The sequence below is a fragment of the Stegodyphus dumicola genome, chromosome 3 (genome assembly GCF_044657685.1).
Source record: "Stegodyphus dumicola isolate Sdum_Otavi_A_Nest chromosome 3, ASM4465768v1".
In the NCBI taxonomy this organism is placed as follows: Eukaryota; Metazoa; Arthropoda; class Arachnida; order Araneae; family Eresidae; genus Stegodyphus; species Stegodyphus dumicola.
This window is the reverse complement of record NC_140770.1, coordinates 32,545,015-32,567,194: the sequence shown is the minus strand read 5'-3', so window position 1 is coordinate 32,567,194 and position 22,180 is coordinate 32,545,015. Positions and strand designations below refer to the sequence as shown.

The following is a 22,180-nucleotide window of genomic DNA, read 5'->3' as shown; positions in this document are numbered from 1 at the left end:
CATGTGCATTCAGCTAATAAGCCAATATTTTTTAAAGGATAGAAGTTTCCAGCTTATAAATGTATTTTAAATGCCTTTCTAGAAGGTTCCAGACATATTAAATCTTGAATTTGACTTCAAAGCAAAACAGTAAAAAATTTTCCAATTTTCTGAAGCAGTGAAATTTGAATATACTCACTCCAGATGTAATAACATGTGCTTTGAATTCCTCCATCATGGTGTTTGAAACAGACATATCTTTAAACATACCTTCTAATTTGGAGGTGAACTGGCAGCCACATTCAGTCTAAATTAAGAAATAATAAAGTAATTATGCACTGAATCTCACATTTAGCCATAAACAGCACAATATTTTTGAAAGAATAAATAAATAATACATACATAATTTTTAAGTTGATCAAAGAGAATAAAAGACCACATAGATTCTTATTTGAGTAGATGCTACACGAGAAGACTACAGTGAAACGTTGGTTCAGGAACTTAATATATTCCTAAAAACAGTTCGTCACTCAAAACATAAATAAAGCAAAACAATTTTCTGCAGAGGAATTAATGTAAAATGAACTAATCTATTCCTGGATCCTAAATGATTGCTTAGAAAATAAAATTTTGAACATACATTTGTAATACAAAACTGATGGAATTCATTAAACCTAACATATATACAATATTAACTTACACAAAATACTTAACATAATACTAAACACGTATTAAAAAAAAAGGAAATCTCAATTAAATTTTACCCTATCTCTATGACTGAAAGTTAACGATGTAAGTAGACAACAGAGAGGAAAATAAAGGTGCCAAATATTACTGTAAAGAGAAATCATGCTCTGTAAAAATATCAAGACAGCTGCTGTTTTTCTGTGCTTCCCCCTCCCTTTTCTTAACACTATTTGGCTCTACTTGAGAATCCCCTTTCCCATTAAAAATTTGATCAATGTGATTTTCTTCTGTCTATGTTTTAAAACATTACTACAGCAAAATGCTGCAAATCTTTATGATACAGTTTACTGAAACATTTCAAACTGATAATATTCTACAAACCTTTGCATCTTACCCTATTTTGGAGAAATTCTGCAGATCAAATAACTCGGATCTTTTACCCCATCTGTTCTCGTTTTTTCAAAATATTCTCTCCATTGCATTAACTGCATTTAGTATCATTTGTTGCCAGCTTACTTATCCATATCTCAAAATATCATTCAACATTCAAGACATTTTTCATTTGGAAAATCTGTTCGTAATCCAAGGTTTCACTGTATTATGATACACAATAAATACTTAATTTCCTCATACATACAAACCAGTAAAAATATTACTAACAGTCCAAAAAAAGAAAATCAGACTGCTTGCTGTCATTTAAAAAATAAATAAAAAGTTTTTTAAAGAGTTCCTCTCGGTGTTGAATATAGAAAACAAAATAAAGTGCAAAGATTTAATCATCTGGACAAGAGTAATGTCAATTTCATAGATTTCGTCAATTTCAATAGCTACATCATTATGGTCAGACAAAATAACATTTTTGAAGTCACATATTTGTAATGATCAGCTGTGATCATAATTTTGAACTGATATCTAATTTTTAGCAAATAAAAACTGATCTAATGACTTCATGAGCCATCCAGATATCACAATCCCCACGGTTAAGAGAAAATGAAAGAAAAGCGAATTTTCAACCATTTAAGTTCTGTATCTAGAAATAATGTAATAAGAATTTTCAAACAAATTAATTAAACAAAATTTTTACTTTCTTTACTGAAACATTTTCTTCCTTATTTTCTTCTGCTGAAATATAAAACACTATAATGTTTGTATAGTTTCATTGTAAGAAAGGTCTACAGGTATTTTTCATAGTAGAATATACAAGGGGTGACCAAACTTCTTATCAGTAAGAGCCATATGTTGGAATTCAGAAAAGTTCGAGAACCTCAATTAGATTGCCCAAAAGCCACAAGTCCATATTTACATCATTTTAAAAGTACTAAAATAGATTTTAAATGGAAATAAAAGTCTGATAACTTTGTAAAAAGAAACGAAATACAGTAATTACTTCTGGACATTGAGTAGTTTACCATACTTCAAACATATATTTTATTTGCATAAGAGTCACAGCACTTGTTTGCAGGAGCTGCACTATGGCCACTCTTGCTACTAATGTTTCAAAGTTCTGTGCAACTATTTTTATATACAATTCTACTTATAAAACTTCATTTTTGTAGCATAGTTTTGATAGAATTTAATTTTAGGGGAAAAAAAAAAAAAAAACACAGTACCTTCAACTTTGATATCATATTTTTTTCAGAATCATCAGATACACTTTTGTTCAGAAGAAGCCGTTTCGCTAAATGCTGCTTATAATAACGTTCAAATACATCTTTTTCTTGGAGATATCTAAAAAGAACCATAGTCTTGTCCAATACCTGTTCAATTTCCTGCTCAGTCATCTAAAACATGAAAGATATTTCATGTAATAATAATCACATTTTATTCAAGGAAATAGTATAATTCAACCTACAGTAGTTGTTTGCATATTGTTTCATTGTAATTACAGAAATATTTTATCCAAAATTTTTATGTTTTGAATGTTCTATTTGATAACTTTATTCTTCACTATTTTTTTAAACTGTAATTTTGCAAGATAATAAAGCTTTATCACATATCAGATGAAGAAATTTATCTCATTCCTCTTGAACAGCTTTCCAAAGTTCAAGAAGAGCTGTAGATTTTTGTCTGAAGAATACGTTTTTTTTTAAAATCTAAAAGTCCAAAAATATATGAGTGATACATCAGGAGATTTAGTAGGGTATGGCTTTGATACTCATTTCTTGTTCCATTTTTTCCAGAAAATTAAGAGTGGATTTTGATGTGTGGCTGCTTGCTTTGTCTTGATACAGTTCTACTGACTAATGGCACTGTGAGTAGAGAAGGTATTTCATTAATTAAGATTTCTAAATTAATATTTGTTGACACGCCAAACAAATATTAATTTAGAAATTTTAAAATATAATGCTGATTTTTGTTGTTTGACTTTTAAATTAATAAGGTATTTCATATTCGGAAAATGGATATACAATATATTCCCAATAATATGTGCAGCTGATCTTAATTTTTTTCCACTCCTTTTATTTTTAATTTGCCATTATATGGAAAACCATCATAAACAATGGATCTATTTTATTGCAGTAATTTAAATACACAAAAGATTCATCTACTGTGAGAACATGTTTCCATTTTTATTCATAAAAATCTCTCTCATAAAGAATTCTGCATTTGGCGACATGTCATGGAGAAAGACAATGCGCATCATGTGTTTTCGCTTTTTTAAAATTCAAATTAGCATTAATCACTTTGTTTATAGCTGAAACTAAGCATTTTAATCATTTTGCAACTGTTATTTTACCTGGCAGATTTTCTTTTAACATTAAATATCTTACCTTCGCAACATTCTGTTTTTTCCTTGGATATGAATTTGGAATAATTTCTCCACTTGAAGCCAAACATTGACTTCCCCCTTCCTTTCTTGTTGAGAATATTATGTAGCATAGCTTTAGATATTGAAAAACGATGGCTTTCACAGCATTTTTTAATAACTAGATTAGAATAATTTTCTTCGGAAAGAGCACAAATTTAGCCTTCCATCCCCTGCTTCTTTAAAAGTGTCATTTTGCAAGAAAACAAAACTGTCCAGCAGGAGACAATAATTTATACATTTAAAATAAAGTTGCAAAAAAAAAAAAAAAAAACCCAGCACAGAATTTTTTTTTTTAAATAGAAAAGGAAAATCATCTAAAAAATGTACAAACAGCCTCTGAACCCTATATGAGACAATAAAACAGCTTTGCTTACAATATCAAGATGTCAAACACATCGATAAAACTTTTAGTATTTTACAAACAATACAATTCACAATCAAATCAAAATTAAAAATCAAAGAAAAACTCAAAGTAAAGATTTTTTAGTGAATATATATGAAAAATATATACAAATATTCAAAAGCATAGGTAATATATGGAAAACGGCAAAATTTGAACAGAAATTAAGTAAATCCTCTCAATGTGTCCTTTTCCCTATGATATTTTAAAATTCACCTATGATATTCACTTATGAACATCACAAATATTTCCAGGAATACAAATTAAAACAGACATTAAACATCAGCTCTCTATGATTACCATCACATAAGGCTAAAATCATACGAAAACAGGGCTGGTATTTCAAAGGGGTTTATACTGCACACAAATTGAAATTAATACTGTTAAAAGTCTTCATTATTTTAACAGTAAAATTAATTTTCTTTTAATCAAACATTAAGCTGATTGAAATAAGCTCTGAAATTATTTAAAAACAACAAATATTTCACATAAAAAAATTGGAAAAATACTTACACCTTTAACACCTTTCTTGAGTTTATCATCAATGAACAGGGATAGATATTCAGGTGATTTATGGTTTAAGTTGAGAAAAAATTCAAAGTCACTTGCTATCATTTGCTTAAAATACCTGTCTCCACCAAAGGAATGGAATAAAAAGTGGTCAAAGCGGTCTTTTAAATCCAAAAGGCTCTACAAAAGGAAAAAAATATATAAATAAAATAAATATATGAAAATATAGTATAAATATTGATAAAGGTATGTTTAAATTCTATATTTTTCATGATATTACTCAACAGTAGATTAATGTTAAAAAAAATATTGGGTTTTAACGAAAGTTTACCATCACCGCAAATATCGTCTGTGCAAACAGTTCACATTGGCATATTTAATCATATTTTGTCAAATGGTCTTTGGCAACTGAAAGAAAGAGACTTTTTTTAGAACACTGTGTTGTGAAATTTGTAAAACAATATCGTTAGTATTACGTACAAGGTGTCTGAAATGGAACAATAACACTACAAGATTAGATCCATCATTTATTTCCAGTTCTGTTGCAAAACGTCAGCTAAAGTATGTCACCAAATCATGTGTACAGCTTTAAGTGCTAATGTTGCATTATAAGATACAGTGAAGGTTTGGTACCGGAAGTTCAAAAACAAGGACTATGACATTCAAGTTGCAGAGTGCTCTGGCTGGCCTACTGATGTTGATGAGGCCTGCCTTCAAAAGCATATGGAAGAAGATCACAATGCAAGTTTTTCAAACAACAAGAATAAAAAGCTGGGAAGTCATGCTAATTTTTTAGTCAGAATAAGTGCTTAGCAGGTTTACTGCTTTGAAGATCCTTAGATTGTCCCTATTTGGAATAGATATTCTTCAGCAATTTTTATAGTATCCAAAAATTATCATAAACTTTGTCAAGGAGTGCTTGGAAAAGACAGGACATCTTAACTTTTTTTATGTCTGCGAAGATTACCAAGTTTTGCTACTGAGTTTTAAATTGCAGTCTAAAAAGGGGCTAGAAAATTTTTCCTCAAACTAACTCCAGAGATCACTAAAGCTTTAACATCCACTTTCTTCTCTCTGAGAAGTATCTGAAGTAAATCTGTAGCTTTTTTACACCAAACACAAATGAAATGACTGGAACGATGCAAAAAACCATAAATACTTAGAGGATTCCACTGGTCTGCCTGTGCCACAGCTTCTTTGACACATTACAAGATTTCCATTACATATAGTAATAATTTAATGCAGAAAAAAAAAAGTACAGATGTTTTAATTGGTGCTTGTTGCAATAGCAAAAATAGCTCTGGAAATATCTCCTTTAATATCTGAATTACCTTAATCAGGTATTCAATGATAGCAAGATTTTTTTTCCATAGCAGCAATTACTTAAGTTTTATCTTTATTTGTAATAAGAAATTTAGTTAGTAACTAATAACATTACTCCTCAACTAACTATATAATATAATCATTCCTACTTATTTTGTTTGTTTTCTTAATAAAAAGAGTTACAGATTTCATAAGTTTAAATATTACTAATTTTCGGGAACTAACTAAAACTAAACTCCTTTCAATGTTTACTACAACTTTCAGTAATATGCTTACAAAATGTATCATAAACTTACCTAGTAATTACATGAATAGATTTGCATCATTTACTAGTAACTTTTAATATCAGTAACTTTTCACATTCATATTCATTCTTGTTATTTATCTTTATTATCTACCTAATATAAGACTAAAACTGAATATAGCAATATCTCATATAGTATGGGTAATCAGTTCTATCAGTGCTCCAGACTGTTTAAAACTGCACTAATGAAGGAAATAATTATGTACAAAAATAACTGATTCAAAATAATTTCCCTGTTTGTTTATATATAAAATACAAATAATAAATTCAAATTTCTTTACCAGAAATAAACTTTAAAAACGAATGTTTTTCTAAATTCACTTTTTATTTTGTAAAAACTGTAATAATGATGATTGCTGTTTTTCTTTTAGCCCTTTTTTCTTCAACACTTCTCTGCAGTAATGAACTGCATGTTTATTATTTGGCAAACTGTAAGTTTAAACTATGTTTAATTTTGGGATCAACATCCACAGTATGCTTTGACAAAATTTAAGCCATTCCAATACCTTTTTGAAATTGTTCAACTGTTAATTCTCATACGAGCACTTCAATACAATTCATCAATGTCTAAGTTGTTCTACTATTTTCGTAAGTGTTAGTAAGAGTTTCACAATCTAATTCATTAGCATTTGATTTGATGCAATCGGTTACAAATTCATTGAAATCAAGTTGCAGTGGAATTTCCTCAATATTATTAATGACGTCAGTAAAATGAGTTTCAAACCCAATGAAAACATTTTCAGAATATGGGATGATACACTGCCATACAACCCTCTGATTGTTTACCAGTAACTTATGGCATGCCTCGCTGATATTTTCAGAAACATTTCTGATGTTTAGTTCTTCCAAAATTCCATTAAAGTAAGCTTATTTTCTAATCTTTTTTGCAAATGATAAAGGCTACATAGTTTTTATGGCTTGCGGAAAAGTATAACGCAAACAAAATGCCTTAAATGTTGCAATAATCCTTTGATCCATTAGATGGATCAAAGACATCATATTTGGCGGAAAAAAGTTAGATGCAAATTTTTATTTAAATGACACAGACACATTGGATAACCTGAAGCATTATTTAAGATCAATTAGTCTTAAGAATCCTATTAATTTTCTCTGTAATAACATTCTGCAAGTGAGAAGAACCATAAAAGATTTTCTGCGTGGCCTAAAGCATGAGTTTTATTCTGAAATAACCTAATGCATTTCTACCTGATTACAGCACATGATAGCTTTTTGAAATTTTGAATGCAGGTTACAAATTTCATTGGCTGATATAGAGATACACAATGGAATGTTTTTTAAAATAAAGTTCTCTCATCAGCCTTGTTCAACTTCATAGACACCATTTTATATTATTTCATTTAATTCCTTCCAACAAACAGCACTTGCAGATCTACCGACAACACAAATTTTGTGAATACCAATTTGCTGGTTAATACAGAGAAAGCGCACATGATTTGCTATAAAGTTTTTACTTCCCAAGTTCCCTCACCTTTGCTTTCAATGTCAACAGTATTTTTAAATTTATTGTACACACTTAATGCTTAAGCTTTAATTTCCAGTTAACTACGTGAAACTCATTTTTGATTTATCGATCCATATAGATAACAGCCACTCCATTTTTATTATGTGAATAGATCTAATTTTAATGACTACTTCTGATAAATAAGAAGCTATAAGAATACCTTGAAATTTAAAACTTTAAAACAAAAATATTTTTTAAAAAAACACCTTAAAATAAATACAGTCAAAAGTCGTTAATCCGGACTCGTCGGGACTTCGGTGATTCCGGATTATAGATCATCAGTTTAAATCTGGTAAGATGGCATGCAAAAATTACAAAATTAAAAATATGAAACCGTAATTTATGAAATAAAGAACAATTATGATCTAAAGGGTATCAAAATTTACAAAAAGAAAAAGCTTAATATTTATTTGTTTACTTTATTAAACATTTCCTTCAATGTAAGTTGCTTCGTTTCATGTGATAATACTTTCTCTTTAATTCTATTAAACAGACATAATTTCTTGTTTAGTTACAAAGTTCCGCTGTTCAAGTCCTATAATTGCTGTGTTGAGGACTAATTTGTCAATCGAAATGTTTTCATTTTCAATAATCTCTGGGTCACTTTCTTCACTATCCGAAGCGAATTATAATGAGGAGGAACTTGATTTAAATCATATCAAAGACTGGAGATGAAATACTAAACTTAGTACCGAATTATAATCCAAATAAAATAAAAACATCTGCTCTGAAGATAAGGATAGTGTTGACAGATCAACTTCCAATCCGCAGTGTGAAATTGATAAACAGATTTCGGATTTCAAAACATACTTTCGCTTTGTAGATACAAATTACATATTAGTAAATATATATTGGAATTTCTATTTGACATAATCTTTCTAATCTATCTCAATCTAATAATGACGTTTCTGCCCCTCCCCCTCTGCCGCAGAGCAGCGTGAAATTGATAAACAGATTTCGGATTTCAAAACATACTTTCACTTTGTAGTAAATATATATCGGAAATTCTATTTGACATAATCGAAAGTTCAAGCTTATTTTTATAAAATTGCTCTAGCAGTCTGCAAAAAATAATAAGCCAGATCCAATTCGAAGATCAAGGAACAACGCAATCTGCAACATTAACTGAATTAGATAACTTTAGCTTAGCGTATAACTCCGTTACACATTAAACGCGCATGCGCACAAACATATTCGCAGCCGTAAGGGTCTTACGCGCTCTCGTAAACTCCTGTGCGCATGCGCAGAAAGTTTGTAGCTTTGAGGTCCGGATTATAGATCATTCCGGATTATGGGTGTCCGAATTAACGACTTTTGACTGTATACATTTATAAAGAAACATAATAGTAGGCTAAAAGTTAAAAACAAAAATTTTTAAACCTGTCCTGCGCTATAGCGGCAGGACTGAAGTAAAATACACTTAAAGCATCTAAAGTAAACATTAAATCAGAATCAAAGCAAGGCAATTCCTCAAAAATATTAATAACCGCGATTGTGTATAAGATGTTTAACACAATATATAAACGAATCAAAATTAAAATAAGAATTTATAGTAGAACAAACTCAAAAAATATAAATGTGAAAAGGAAAATGTACAAAATTACAAAAATATAAAAATTAATCTCCCTTTACCAAAACTCCAATTCAGAATCCATCGGGTGAATATGAATTAAAACTTCAGGAAAGTCGATTAATATGTTTTGAAAACATGTTTCGTTCTCCTGGTTCATTTGAGATAAAAAAAACGAAAAAAGATTCAATTAAATTTTCAATTAAGACATTAACATTCATTTAAAACCAAAAAACCAAATTTTAAATATACCAGATTCTTCCCTACATGATTTTGAAACACCTGGAAAAGAGAAAATATATAGGTGTGTTTTCAAACTGATGATTCATCCATCCCTTACAATGATGCATTTTCTTCAAGAAACTTAATTATACCCAGTTTTCGTTTTAAAATGCACCATTTATGCCTCTGAGTGAAAGAAAAACTTTCACACTTTCTTTTTGCATTAATTACGACTACTATTATTTTTCTATGGGTATTAATATTTAATTAACACAAATGCACTTACCAAAATTATCATTTACTTATCAAAAACTAACAGACATATGTTCTTTCAACATTAAAATCATTACAATTCACAAGCGTCCACTGCTTACTCATGCTATGAAGTTTACACATTAAGGGCAGGTACAGATGCAAGTGAGCAGGACACCATAATTTTACCACTGGTCGCACAGGTATAATCCCACCATATACCTATGCAGCTCTATCCCAATTTTGTTGGAGGACAGTTTGAGGGTCTAAAACCAGTTGTAACTGCACTGAACTACAATCAGACTGGTGTCTTTCATATGCTTCAAGATTAAGACCTTAATCTCTGAAATTGTAGGCACTAATGCTAAACTGAGATAAAAGGTAAACCATACCTCATCAGTGTTCTACCCACCTCCTCCAGCAACAGCTATGACAGCTCAAGCAGAAAAGCTCCAAGCTTAAGTCCCTACGGATATTATACATGGGAATTCCAAAAAGATCTGAAGTTCATCTCATATCACATAATTTTAAAATCCATAAATCACACAAATAAAGACTTGGCTATATAAAGGGGTTAAAAAAATCATTTATGAAATAAAAAATAATCATATGTGCTAATTTTTTAGAATTTATTTTTACTTTGCTTTAGTTTGCTTTGAAATTTTGAAACCTGATTATAGCAAATCCAGATTTATTGAATCAAGAGAGTGCAAGACTTTGCCATATCTTAAAAATAAAGGAATAATTCTGCCTCAAAACTATTCATTTATAATAAATTAATCTTGAAATTGCCAGACTGTTTTTACTGATAAAAACATAAAAAATCAACACAATTAAACACAAAATAATCATTGAAAATACTGTAAAAACTTACTTTGACAAAAGTCAATGCATCACTTTTGCCTCCATCATCTTCTGTAACAAGAGCTTTTCCCTGCTCTCTAAGGTAAGAACTTACACATTCCACCATTGTCTTTAGACCATCATGTACCCGACTGAAAAGTTTGTACATACAGGCTAGATCTAAAAATTATTTAAAAAAAAGGTATTAATACTTTAAAACAAATATGCATTTTTAAAAATTTGGGAAAAAAATCAATTCTTACTGTTTAGCTTATCAATATTAAGATTAAATCCTAACTCCTTTAAATGCTAACATCTAACTATACAAAGAATACAGTGAAAGTTAACATACATTTCACATCTTGTTTCTGTGCATTAACTTAACATTTACTTAATTACACAATTTTAGAAGTTATAGGACTTAATGTGAATGCTGATGCCTTTGAACTGAACTGGATTGTTTGATTATGAGAGAGCATTTTAAGGGAAGGCATCTTTGTGTGGAACACATTTTAAGGGAAAATGGCCATTATTTACCTTATGTGTAAGATTTGGTTTGGTTTATGTGGTTATGGCAAAGCCTCGAGGGCTATCTGCCAAAGGGAAGGGATACCTTCGTGAACGACTTTTCTATGGGGAAACTGGCTTGTATGTAAGTTACACATGGGAAAAACACACATGGAGCCAGCCCATTGGCGGAATACAAATCTTGGACCGAACTACCAGTGTTCAGTGTAGGCCATCCTTACATATAAAGGAAACTCAAGATAACCTCTTGAAACCAAAACACACCCAGGATATGGATATAGAATTTTGCATGTTTTTGTCTATTCAACTACTGATTCGAAAACATTGATACATTTAAATTTTAGAAATGTTTACTTATTTCTATGCACATTGTGGATTTTAAAGTTTTTATATTATAACCAAATAACTAGTTTCGAAATGAAATTAGTGTAAAGCAAAGCAACAGCAGTTTTTAGTTTATTAAGTTACAAATTAATTACTTCAGAATCTTAAATAAAAAAATGCACAATACATTACATGAGGAATATCATTAAATAGGAAAGCATTTATTACTTGAAACTTCTAAAAAAAAAAAACCCTTTTAAAAAGACAAACACTTATGTGAATTAAATAACGAAGACTTGTATGCCACACGTTATACATGGTTAAGTTTTCATGTTTTTAAAAACATTGTTACAGTTACTTTTAAAAATCTTTTCCTGTACTTATTTAACTATACATGAAAAATACATTACTATTTACCATCAGTCTTCTGGTTTTTCAACATATGAACTACACCAGAATTTTCCATCTGTAAAATAACACAAAAAATAAATGTCTGAACAATAATACTAATAAAACAGTAATTAGCATAAATTTGTATGCAAAATGAATCAAACTTCAGAACAGGCTTTCATACTAATCAAATCTCATAACAGAGGTTCAACATTTTTATTATGATCCCCCCCCCAAAGCTAAAAAAAAATCAAACTATGAAAAAAATGAGTCTTGGCCAAACATAAGTTTTTTTTTATGAATGTTAAATTACATACAGAGATTAAAAGGTTTTGTCTTCAAAATTTATGCAGCTTAGAAAGCCTAGCAATAAATGTCTACTTGTGCATATACATATTAAAAAACCAGATGTATATGCATAAGTAAAGTTATACATCAGATACACGTATGTATGTATATGCATAACTTATGCACTGTACTTATGTATGTATATGCACAAGTAAAGTTATACATCAGATACACGACTTCCTCGTACGGAACATTAAATTATATGCACTTTTTCTCGCATTTCATTTAAACTTATTTTTTCGAATTTCATTGGAGACATATTTCTCTTTCAATTAATTCAGTTCTCCCTTTGCAGTAAGTGAAAAGTACATAAAAACTCAAAATATCTTCTTTAAAATTTATATATAGAAAAACATAAAATACAGTTAAAACATTTTTAAAAAAATTGACAATTAAAATAACAGTTTCTATGCCACAAAAAAAAAAAAAAAAAAAAAAAAAAAAGCAATTTAGCCAGCAGGCAAGATTTTCCGGTGGACAAAACTAAAAGTTTCCTTTTTGTCCCACTCAGCTAAAAGACACTTAAAAGGTTCAGAAAGACAGTACTCTGCTATGTTTCAAATGTAAACAAATATAGCTGATATGGTAAAAAAAAAAATTAGCCGCAGTCACACTTAAAAAACTTTTAAATTGTTGATAATTCTACAAACATTGAATAAAGATTAACTAAAGGAAAAAAAAAAACTTAACCGGAAAATAAGAATAACATAATTCAATCATTTTAAAGCAACAAATGCACAATTTACCAATACATCATAATAATAATAATAATAATAATAATAATAATAATAATAATAATAATAATAATAATAATAAAAAAAAAAACTGAGCTCACTGTACCAAGTAACAGAGAGGGTATAATTATATATATGCATGTGTGTACTTTTGGTATGCCTGACTACTACCAAAATAGAAGGTCCACAACTACATGTTATAATAGCAGTCTTATATATACAAAATTTTAACTTTCTGAGACTACTCGTTTTTGAGTTATGCTAGATACATACATATGTATAGACCCCCAAAAAAACTCTTCTGAATTCCTTTTAAATAAGTTTTATAATTCCGTTTGTGGGGGGGAAAAAAAGTCCTGTATTTTGTCCTTACATACAGATGTCATGCAAAAACATCATTAAATTGCAGTCAAAATTGATATTTTTGTTGAAACATGATATTCGGAATTTTTCGTGATTATAACATTTCGTATAAGGAAGTAAAAAGAAGAGAGAGTAAGAAAAAATTGTAAAAACTAATATGCAGTCACTTTTGCGACTAAAAGCTTTTTTATTCATATAACTACAGAGCAAAAGCATACATATAGTTAAAACTATAAAATGCATCTTTCTTTCAGGTTCTTCACAAGTAATGATATAAATAATTATAAGATATGACACATATGAAATACGAAAAGCAATTAAAAAAGATACTGAAATCATACAAAAGAAGAATCATTCTTTGAACTCCAAGTCAAATTTCTTTGGTCCAACAGCTCTCTCTCTCACCAGAGACACTGTTAATAACACTTAGAATTAAAAATCAATTAACACCACAATTAAATATTTTGACTTTACAAACTTTGTAAACTGATCCATCCAGCTTCAGAATATCAAGTAAGAAATGAAGAGATATACTGTTGTCCTTCAACAAGTCAATTAAGAGATTAAAACACTGCTAGTACTAATAATATGCACACATATAAATTTCCATCTATGAATGAAAACCGGGAATTAATAATTAAAAAAAAAAAAAAAAAAAAGCTTGGTAAAGGAATGCTTAAATATCATGAAATGATACTACATATAACAACTACATATGACCCGAATTGACTGAAACTAAGCAAGTCTAAGAATTGCACGTATGTTTAATAGTATGTAAGGTCAATCACTCATGAAATGACTATGTTCTGCAGATTTCCAGATTTAAGAGGTTAAACCTGTAATCAGCATATAAAAACAAGGTTGAAAGGTCTAATTATGGGGAAAAAAACTTCTTGAAATCTAACAGCAGTTAACTGGAAAATGAAAAAGTCTTTTCAAGAATTGAAATTATTTAAAATAAAGACAACAAGCGCACAACTTTAAAACTTTGTGTCATACAACTTTAATATAATTATTTAAAATACAGACAAGCAACATTACAATAGTCTAGCACTTTATAAACAATCTATGCAGATAATCTATTTTCAGAGAATAAGCTCATTTAGATCTTTTAGAACTATCGAATTGCTAACAGTCATGCAACTTACAACAATCTTAGCAGTTCACATGTATTATATGGTATGGATAAAATATTTCAGAAGGAAACTATATTAATTATATACATGCAACAGCTAGCTTTAATAATAAACTATTTATCTTCTCTGCATTAACCAGTCAATTTTCAAGTTTATGCAGATCAAGGTTATTTTTAGAGTTGACAGATAACAGATAAGTGTCACATTAATAAATCACTATACCAGAACAAATTCTGATATTTCCATATTATCCCATGAACTGTTGCAATAAATTCATTAATGGAAATTTCAACAATAGTCACCAATAGTTACTGCGGAGTTCTAAAGCACAAGGTCATCAATAATTGGTTGCTAAATTGCACTATTTTGCCAGTCAACAGGATAATATGCAAGTACCCAAACTTGACATGAAATTTTAAATTGCACTAAACTATATACTGACTTCTACTATTGTTTTCATGTGTTTGCTGATTAGTTCTTCTTCAACAACTTTGACAATAAGTTCTTCAGTTGATTCATCTAGGTAATGTTTGGCACGTTCAGCTTCTTCATTAATTCTTTGCTCCACTTTATTAATGTACACAGAAGCACTATTTTCTTCCAGAAATTTTTGACTTTCCATCTTTAAATAGAAAAATAAATTACTAAATCCTGATAAACAAACAAAAGGGAAATACAATTTTTAAAAAATGGGAATTTTTGAAAAAAATTATCATACTGAAATTCAAACTGTATTAACCAAATACCAAAGATATACAAAGTAGCAAATATGAATATTCTTGTCTTTATATATAAAGATTAAATAAAACCTATGAAAATTCAAGCAACCTGGCAGTAGGTAATTAACACTGTTTTCTTATTTCTAAACAAAAATCTCTGTGCTGATACATCATCGAACTAAAACCTCTGTGTCTGACACACTATTGAACTTTGATAAATCAAAACTGGAGAAACTAAAGGAAAAACTTGATACTTTTCCATTATGCATCTGCCTTGCTTTTTGGCACCAGTGAAAGAGAGGCCAAAACACACACTGAAACTTAGTGCCATCTCGCTAAGCCATGTGCGAGTTTGTGTATCTATTAACTGTTCTTAAGATTAAAAATTATTTATAATAAAAAAATCTGCCAAAATTCAGGCAGGTGCAAAATGGAAAAGTACCAAAAATGTATGTTAATGAGGCAAAATAGCATTATTGTGATTTTTTTTCGTTTGATATTGCTTGATTTACTGAAAATTATCACTGACTTAAAATCTATTTATTTTGGAATGAACAGAAAATAATTCAGTACTTTTCTGTTATGCACCTGCCATGTTTCTTGGCAACTGTGAAACTGAAGCCAAACACCCGGTTTCCTAATTGTAAACAATTTTTAGTTATAAGAATACTTTACAGATGGTTGCTTGACTTCTCTTTCACAAGTGCCGAAAAGCGTGACAGGTGCATAAAAGAAAAGTATCAATAATTCAAAAAACATCAGAAAACAGACCTCATAAAAACTTTTCTCATATGAATAACATGTTTTTTGATGTTGAAAATTATTATCATTGTGACATATTGAAATACCACGGAGAAGCAGATGTCTTGTCTACTTCAGAAGAAGTAAGAGTTAATTTAACCCTTTCCGGCACGCTACCTTTAAAAATCGGAGTTTTGATTTAAAAAAAAAAAGGTAGGCAGTCTAAATTAGGCCTAGAGGAGTACACAAGTAAAATTTTGCGAAGATAGCACTTATCGTTTTAATTCTGTGGGTGTGCCCAAAGTGGCACACTGATTGAATACAGCTTCGGAAAGAGTGCTGAAATGAGCATTATTGTCAATGAACTGACCGATGAGATGCGGAGAAACAAAGAATACAGACTCTCAGTTGTCCTAGATTATCGGTGATCCCGGTCTGAGCACACCTAGGGTTCGCCGTTTGATTTTAGGCAAGATTTCAAGGTAAAAATTTAAAACTAATATAGAATAAGGAGATTAGCATACAGCCAAAAATATAACATAGAAATTTCTTTTCAAACAATTACTTTTATACCCTAAAAAAAATCTGGAATAAGTTTTATAACTACTGGATCAACATTCACGGTAGCCAGATGCCACTCCATTATGTTCTTTAACAGCAAAACCTGCACACAATGCTCTGATGGAAATATTTACAAGAACTGATATTCTGAAAGCTATCCAGAATTTTCAGTTCCAGGATACACTGCTAATAATGGTCTTGTACAGAGATACAAAGAGTTTTGTAAAATTCGTTGCATCATATCATTCACATGGATCCATCTAATTGGAATAAATATCTATCATATTTGCTTTTTGATTACAGAGAGGTTCAAAATTCTATTACACGGGTTTCTCCTTTAGGGTTAATGTATAATCAAGGGATATATGTCTTATTGAGCTTTTTGACATCCAGCTGGAGTGGTGAGATACAAATATCTTTAAATGAAGCAGTAAGTAATTGATTATATACAAAAAAAAATAGAAAATACACTTAGAACAAGCCACTAATCAAGCATCCCTGATAGCATGTAAGAAACATGCAGCTTATTCGAACTACTTTAATCACCAAGCTGTTCCTAAAGGATTTAAAGCTTATTTGCTCATTCCTGACACATCCAACAAACTTTATGCAAGATGGACTGGTCCAGGAGAGATCATAAAAGTACTATCCACCTCATACAGTCAAACTGTCTAACAGTAAAATAAGACCTTCATGTGAATAAAATCAAATAATATATCACTAGAGTACATGCAATAGGAGTTATCTTCAAAAATGATGAAGAATTTATAGATATTCCTTTGACTCAGCAAGCTTTATCTCAAGATATTAAAAGAATATTCTCCAGAAATTGAAATTTGAACATTTAACAAGCGATCAACAGCAACAAATTCGACAACTCGTAAAAAAGCATGAATCATTATTTACAGGTAAAGTGAAAATTGCAAAAGTAGGCTCTCGCAAAATATAATTAAAACCCATTGAAGAAAGGAAAACACATATTTACTGAATTACTGAAGGCCAAAGTTGATGAACAAATTAAAGAGCTGTTAGAACTTGATTTAATAGAAGAGAGTAGTGCTGAAACTTCATATGCTATAGTTTGCACATACATGATTTATGGAGGAATTTGAAATAAGTGGGGATTATTGTACATTAAATGCTGTAAAAATTACTGATGATTAAATTACTGATAACAATTACTGACAGCAAAAACTCTGACATTAATTTGTTATTCAACACCAGAAGCACCTCTTTCTTTAATTTATTGTTCAAAACCAAAAACTCGTTTTGATTTATCTTTCAAGAGCATAAACATTGTCTTTGATTTGTTGATTGTGAGCAGAAACTCTTTCTCCAATTTGTTGTCCGACAACAGAACGAACTCTTTCTTTGATTTCTTCAACTTTGTTTTCGAAGTCTATTCTGACTTCCATAGCCTCAAATTTGTTTTCTATTATGGCAGTAACTTCTCCAATAGATAAATCATGAAATACTTTGATATTTTTTCTTTGTTGGCATTATACATACAATAAAATTTTTATTTGGGATTTATGCATTAAGCAAATAACATTTCAAACAAATATTGTAGTTTCAAAATATTACGAAACATCTGAAAAGTCCTTTCAATTCATTAAAAAAAGTATTTGAATTAAATATAAAATAACCCAAAATGTAATGCAGAAAATATGCTGTTACAAGGTAACCAAAAAGTTTCTTGGCATTTCTGATATGACATTGGAAGAGTGAACCCCAACCTGGCAATGAAGTGGTTAGGATGGGTCGGTAACACTTAGCCAACGGGACATTTATCCGACACCAGTTAGCCGACAGGACATTTAGCCTACACGGACACTTAGCCGACAGGACATTTGGCCAACACAGAGAGTTAGCCATTAGGACATTTAGGTATGGAACACTTACCTGTCAAGACATTTAGTCAACAGGACACAAAGCCAACAGTGACGTTTAGCAGACACGTACCCAATAATTATTTAAACTAGCTATGAATTATGAAATTTCTTGACTTATAAGTTCAATATTTAAATTATTTTTTCACCTATCAGTAAAATTCATTTTTCAATTCTTGTGCTTTTAATATTGGCATATGTATTTTAATATTGCAACATGTACTTTTAATCATTGGGATAATTTAGCATTATTTGAAATGTATCGTGCTGTTTGGTGTATATTGGCCGAATTGAAAAAGCTCTGAAATTTCTCGTCAGGGAATATGAATTAAATTTCGAAAGGAAAAAATAATTTTTTTAGCTAAGTACAGCAGTCACTTAATTACATTTGGAATCTTCAAAAATTATCCATAAAACTTCTTCATTTAATCAACTGGGTTCCTTTGAAACACTTTCACATCATTAATAATTTTTCTTGTTTACTTAATGATATTAATTTTCCAATCTCACTCTTCCAAATGCTTTCAAATTTCTAATACCTTTACGTTTGATTACTCTTTTACTCAATACATCATGTTACATTCTTTCCCTTACAAAATCATTTCACTCCTCCCACTAATAAAATTTCTTTTGCCTGCCATGAAAAATATGAATAATGCAATAAAAATTGCTATTCTTGAATTATATTTTTTATAGAAACATATGGTCGTAAAGGGTTAGTTTCGAAATACATATTATTTTGTTATTAGAAACAATTTTTAAAAAAGTGAATTTTTAAGACAAGCAAAGGTATAAATTATTGACCTCTGTAACGGGCTGTTCATGCCACCATACTTGAGATAAAAATTCTGTTACATTTTATTGACCCCGCCTTTCACTGAAAATACTTACTTAAGTTAATGTTTATAGCACTAAACTGGTGCATTATGTTTAATTTAGAAGTAAAATATTCTGAAGGTTTTATTTCATTCATAACTGAATACATTTCTGCAAAAACTACATTTTTCGTTCTTCACATATCGAAAACCTTGCTGATATGAAATTCCGCACATGGGGAAAATCTCCGAAGAGAAATGGAGGAATCTGCAGAATAAGGGGCACCAAGCAGGGCTGATCAAAGCATGACATCTTGAAAAGTCATCGTAATGTAGTGTCATCTATCGATGCTAGATTTAACTAGATCAGTCATGTAATTAGCTAATATTATGTACTCACTCTGTTTTGAAAGTCATGATGCGTAATTTTCAATATAATATTTTATATTGGTTCATGTTTTTCTTATAAAATGTAACTTTCTCAATATCTGTTAAAAATGTATAAATTTTGATTTCACTTTTCATTAATTAAGATTTTTTTTTTCCTCTTTCATTCCTTTTCTTTGTCGTTTTTGTTTTAGCTACATAGTAATAGGGAAATTTTTGGTGCCCATTTTCCTAGATGCATTTATAAAGTTCTAGCCTAAAAAGGCAATTTTTATTGGAAGAGACTGATTATATATTGAGTAAAACAGTCACTCTATTTCTGTTAGGCCCAGCAGCGGACGAGCGATGTCGCGTTTGCTTACTAGAACTTTACTTCCACGGACGCCCTCTGGCGAAAGAGACTAAAAGTAGTCAGTTGAACGGCTGACGCGTCTAACAGATGTATAAAGATAGACCGTCTCCGTATAAATTATGCTTGTAATCATTATAACTTGTAAATATTTTGTAGATATCTTTCATACGAATTAAAATTTCTTAAAAAGTTTATAGCTGTGTTTCGAAGTGAATCGAAGTTCATCATAGAGACGGATACCTACAAGAAGGAAAAGCAGGCAGTTCAGGGCAGCCCTATTTAGAAGGTAAGTGAACTTTCACTTATCTATTTAATGATCAAAAAATTTTAATAGTACAAAGTTGATAAAATTTTTTAACATGGCGCCCGAACAGGGACTGCCAGTAACTGCTGTTTTCCTAACTATTGAAACTGTCTAAATTGATATCAGTTATATAGATGATACATAAGCATAAATAATTAGTGAATTGCTGATAGTTGTTGAATTGTTGAATATTAAATAATGACGGAATTCATCGATACATTGAAAAGGAAACGCGGCCACATAAGGGCTGCCGTTACAAAATTAATTGGCCAAATCGAAACTGAATTACCAAAAACAGAAGTGAATGCAGAGGAACTAGAAATTTCTTTAGAACTCTTAAATGAAAAATCGAACGAGTTAAAACAAATAGATGCCGATTTAGAAAAATTAATAAACATAAAGGATTTAGACCAGGAATTAAACGGTGTTGACGAATATCGTGAAAGAATAACTACATTTAAATACAAAGCTAACAAAAAATTGAAAGAAATTAATATAGAACAACAAAAATTTAATGTGTTACGAAGCACTGAACAGTTAAGTGAAAGTATTATAGAAAACGTTAAAATTGAAAGTCATAATGTGAAGCTTCCTAAACTTAGGATTCCGAAGTTTTATGGCGAGAGCTGCGAATGGCTGACATTTTGGAACACTTTTTCATCAGCCATACATCAAAATAAAACGCTTGACGCTATAAGCAAATTTAATTATTTGAAATCCTTTTTGGGAGGTACTGCTTATAACACCATTGACGGTTTCGATTTAACCAAAGAAAATTACGAAACTTCAGTTAAACTCCTCACAGAAAGATTTGGAAATAAAGATGTACTGATAAACGCCCATATAGATAAATTACTGAAAATAAGACCTCTAAAGGATTCTAATGACATTCAAAATTTCCGAAGTTATTCAATTATATACAGAAACATATTCGATGTCTTGAATCATTAAATATGACCTCAGAAACATATGGAGCTTTATTAACGCCTATTTTGCTTAAAACATTGCCCGCAGATTTGGTTTTGGAGTATAATAAAACAGTTCGAAAATCAAATTACGATTTGAGTCACCTAGTGGAATTTCTTTCTGAACAGTTAGTTGCGCGGGAATGTACATTCCAGACGGTCCAGCCAAAGGCGGCGCCGCAAAAGCATAACTGAGTGAAACCACACCTATTGCGAAACACACAGCTTCGGAGTTGACGAACGCAAGTTTGCGGGGGGGACAAACACCATGTGTTTTCTGCGACTCTTCTGATCACGAGTCTATAACGTGTAAACAAGCATCTTTATGGTCTACTGAGAAAAAAAGGGAGAAATGCAAAGCGAAATTAATATGTTATCGCTGTTTACACCCACGGCATCTTAGTTTTAATTGCACTTCTAGAATAAGGTGTGAATTATGTAAACAACAACATGCCACTATAATGTGTTTTAAAAACGAAAACGGAGAAATTAAGGAAGAACAAATTGAAAATAAGGCCTTAACGAATAATTCATCCTATGAAAGTGTAATCTTGCAAACTTTAATTGCCAATGTTTACGCAGATGGTGAAAGCAATTTTATACGAATAATTCTGGATACCGGAAGTAGCAGATCATATATCAGCACATTTCTTGCGGAGAAATTAAAACTACAATTTTTAGGTCAGGAAAGTGTGACTCATGGGCTTTTTGGAGGAATAGAAAAAAGGGAAAATCACAACAAGTATCTGATTAAGTTAAATAATCCAGAAACAGGATTCACATGCGAAATGGAGGTTTTGAGCCAAAAAACCATATGCTCACATATTGCAAAATTGGAGGATAGGGAATGCTTAAAGAAACTAAGAGGTTACAAAATTTTTCCCAGTGATGTAATTAATGAGAATTCTTGTTTATTTGAAAAACACCCTAACGAAATATACATGCTTGTAGGAGCAGATTATGCCGGAAAACTCTTTACAGGGAAAATAATACACGTAACGGAGAGTTTAGTAGCAATGAATACACACCTTGGTTGGACAACATTAGGGAGAACAAAGGTAAAGGGAAAGAATTTTAATGAAGTTCTTTTATCACTACACATTAGTGACAGAAAAATCTGTGACTTGTGGTTTCTTGATTCTATCGGAATAACTGAACCAGCTCTTTCGCAAACAAAACAAGAAATAGAAAAGGCTACAGAAA

The 22,180-nt window shown here is 30.4% G+C and overlaps 1 protein-coding gene across 4 annotated transcripts in view; it reads right to left on the bottom strand.

Moving 5' to 3' along the window:
* Cul3 (cullin 3) overlaps positions 1-22,180 on the bottom strand; it is a 106,292-nt gene that overhangs the window by 38,424 nt on the left and 45,688 nt on the right. For all 4 annotated transcript variants that reach the window (XM_085812717.1, XM_085812718.1, XM_085812720.1 and 1 more), the window contains exons 6-11: positions 14,687-14,866; positions 11,691-11,739; positions 10,453-10,601; positions 4,389-4,565; positions 2,277-2,447; positions 179-286 (exon numbers count right to left, since the gene is read on the bottom strand). In XM_085812717.1, the coding sequence (XP_085668843.1) occupies positions 179-286; positions 2,277-2,447; positions 4,389-4,565; positions 10,453-10,601; positions 11,691-11,739; positions 14,687-14,866 (834 nt within the window). The remainder of the gene's footprint in view (positions 1-178; positions 287-2,276; positions 2,448-4,388; positions 4,566-10,452; positions 10,602-11,690; positions 11,740-14,686; positions 14,867-22,180) is intronic.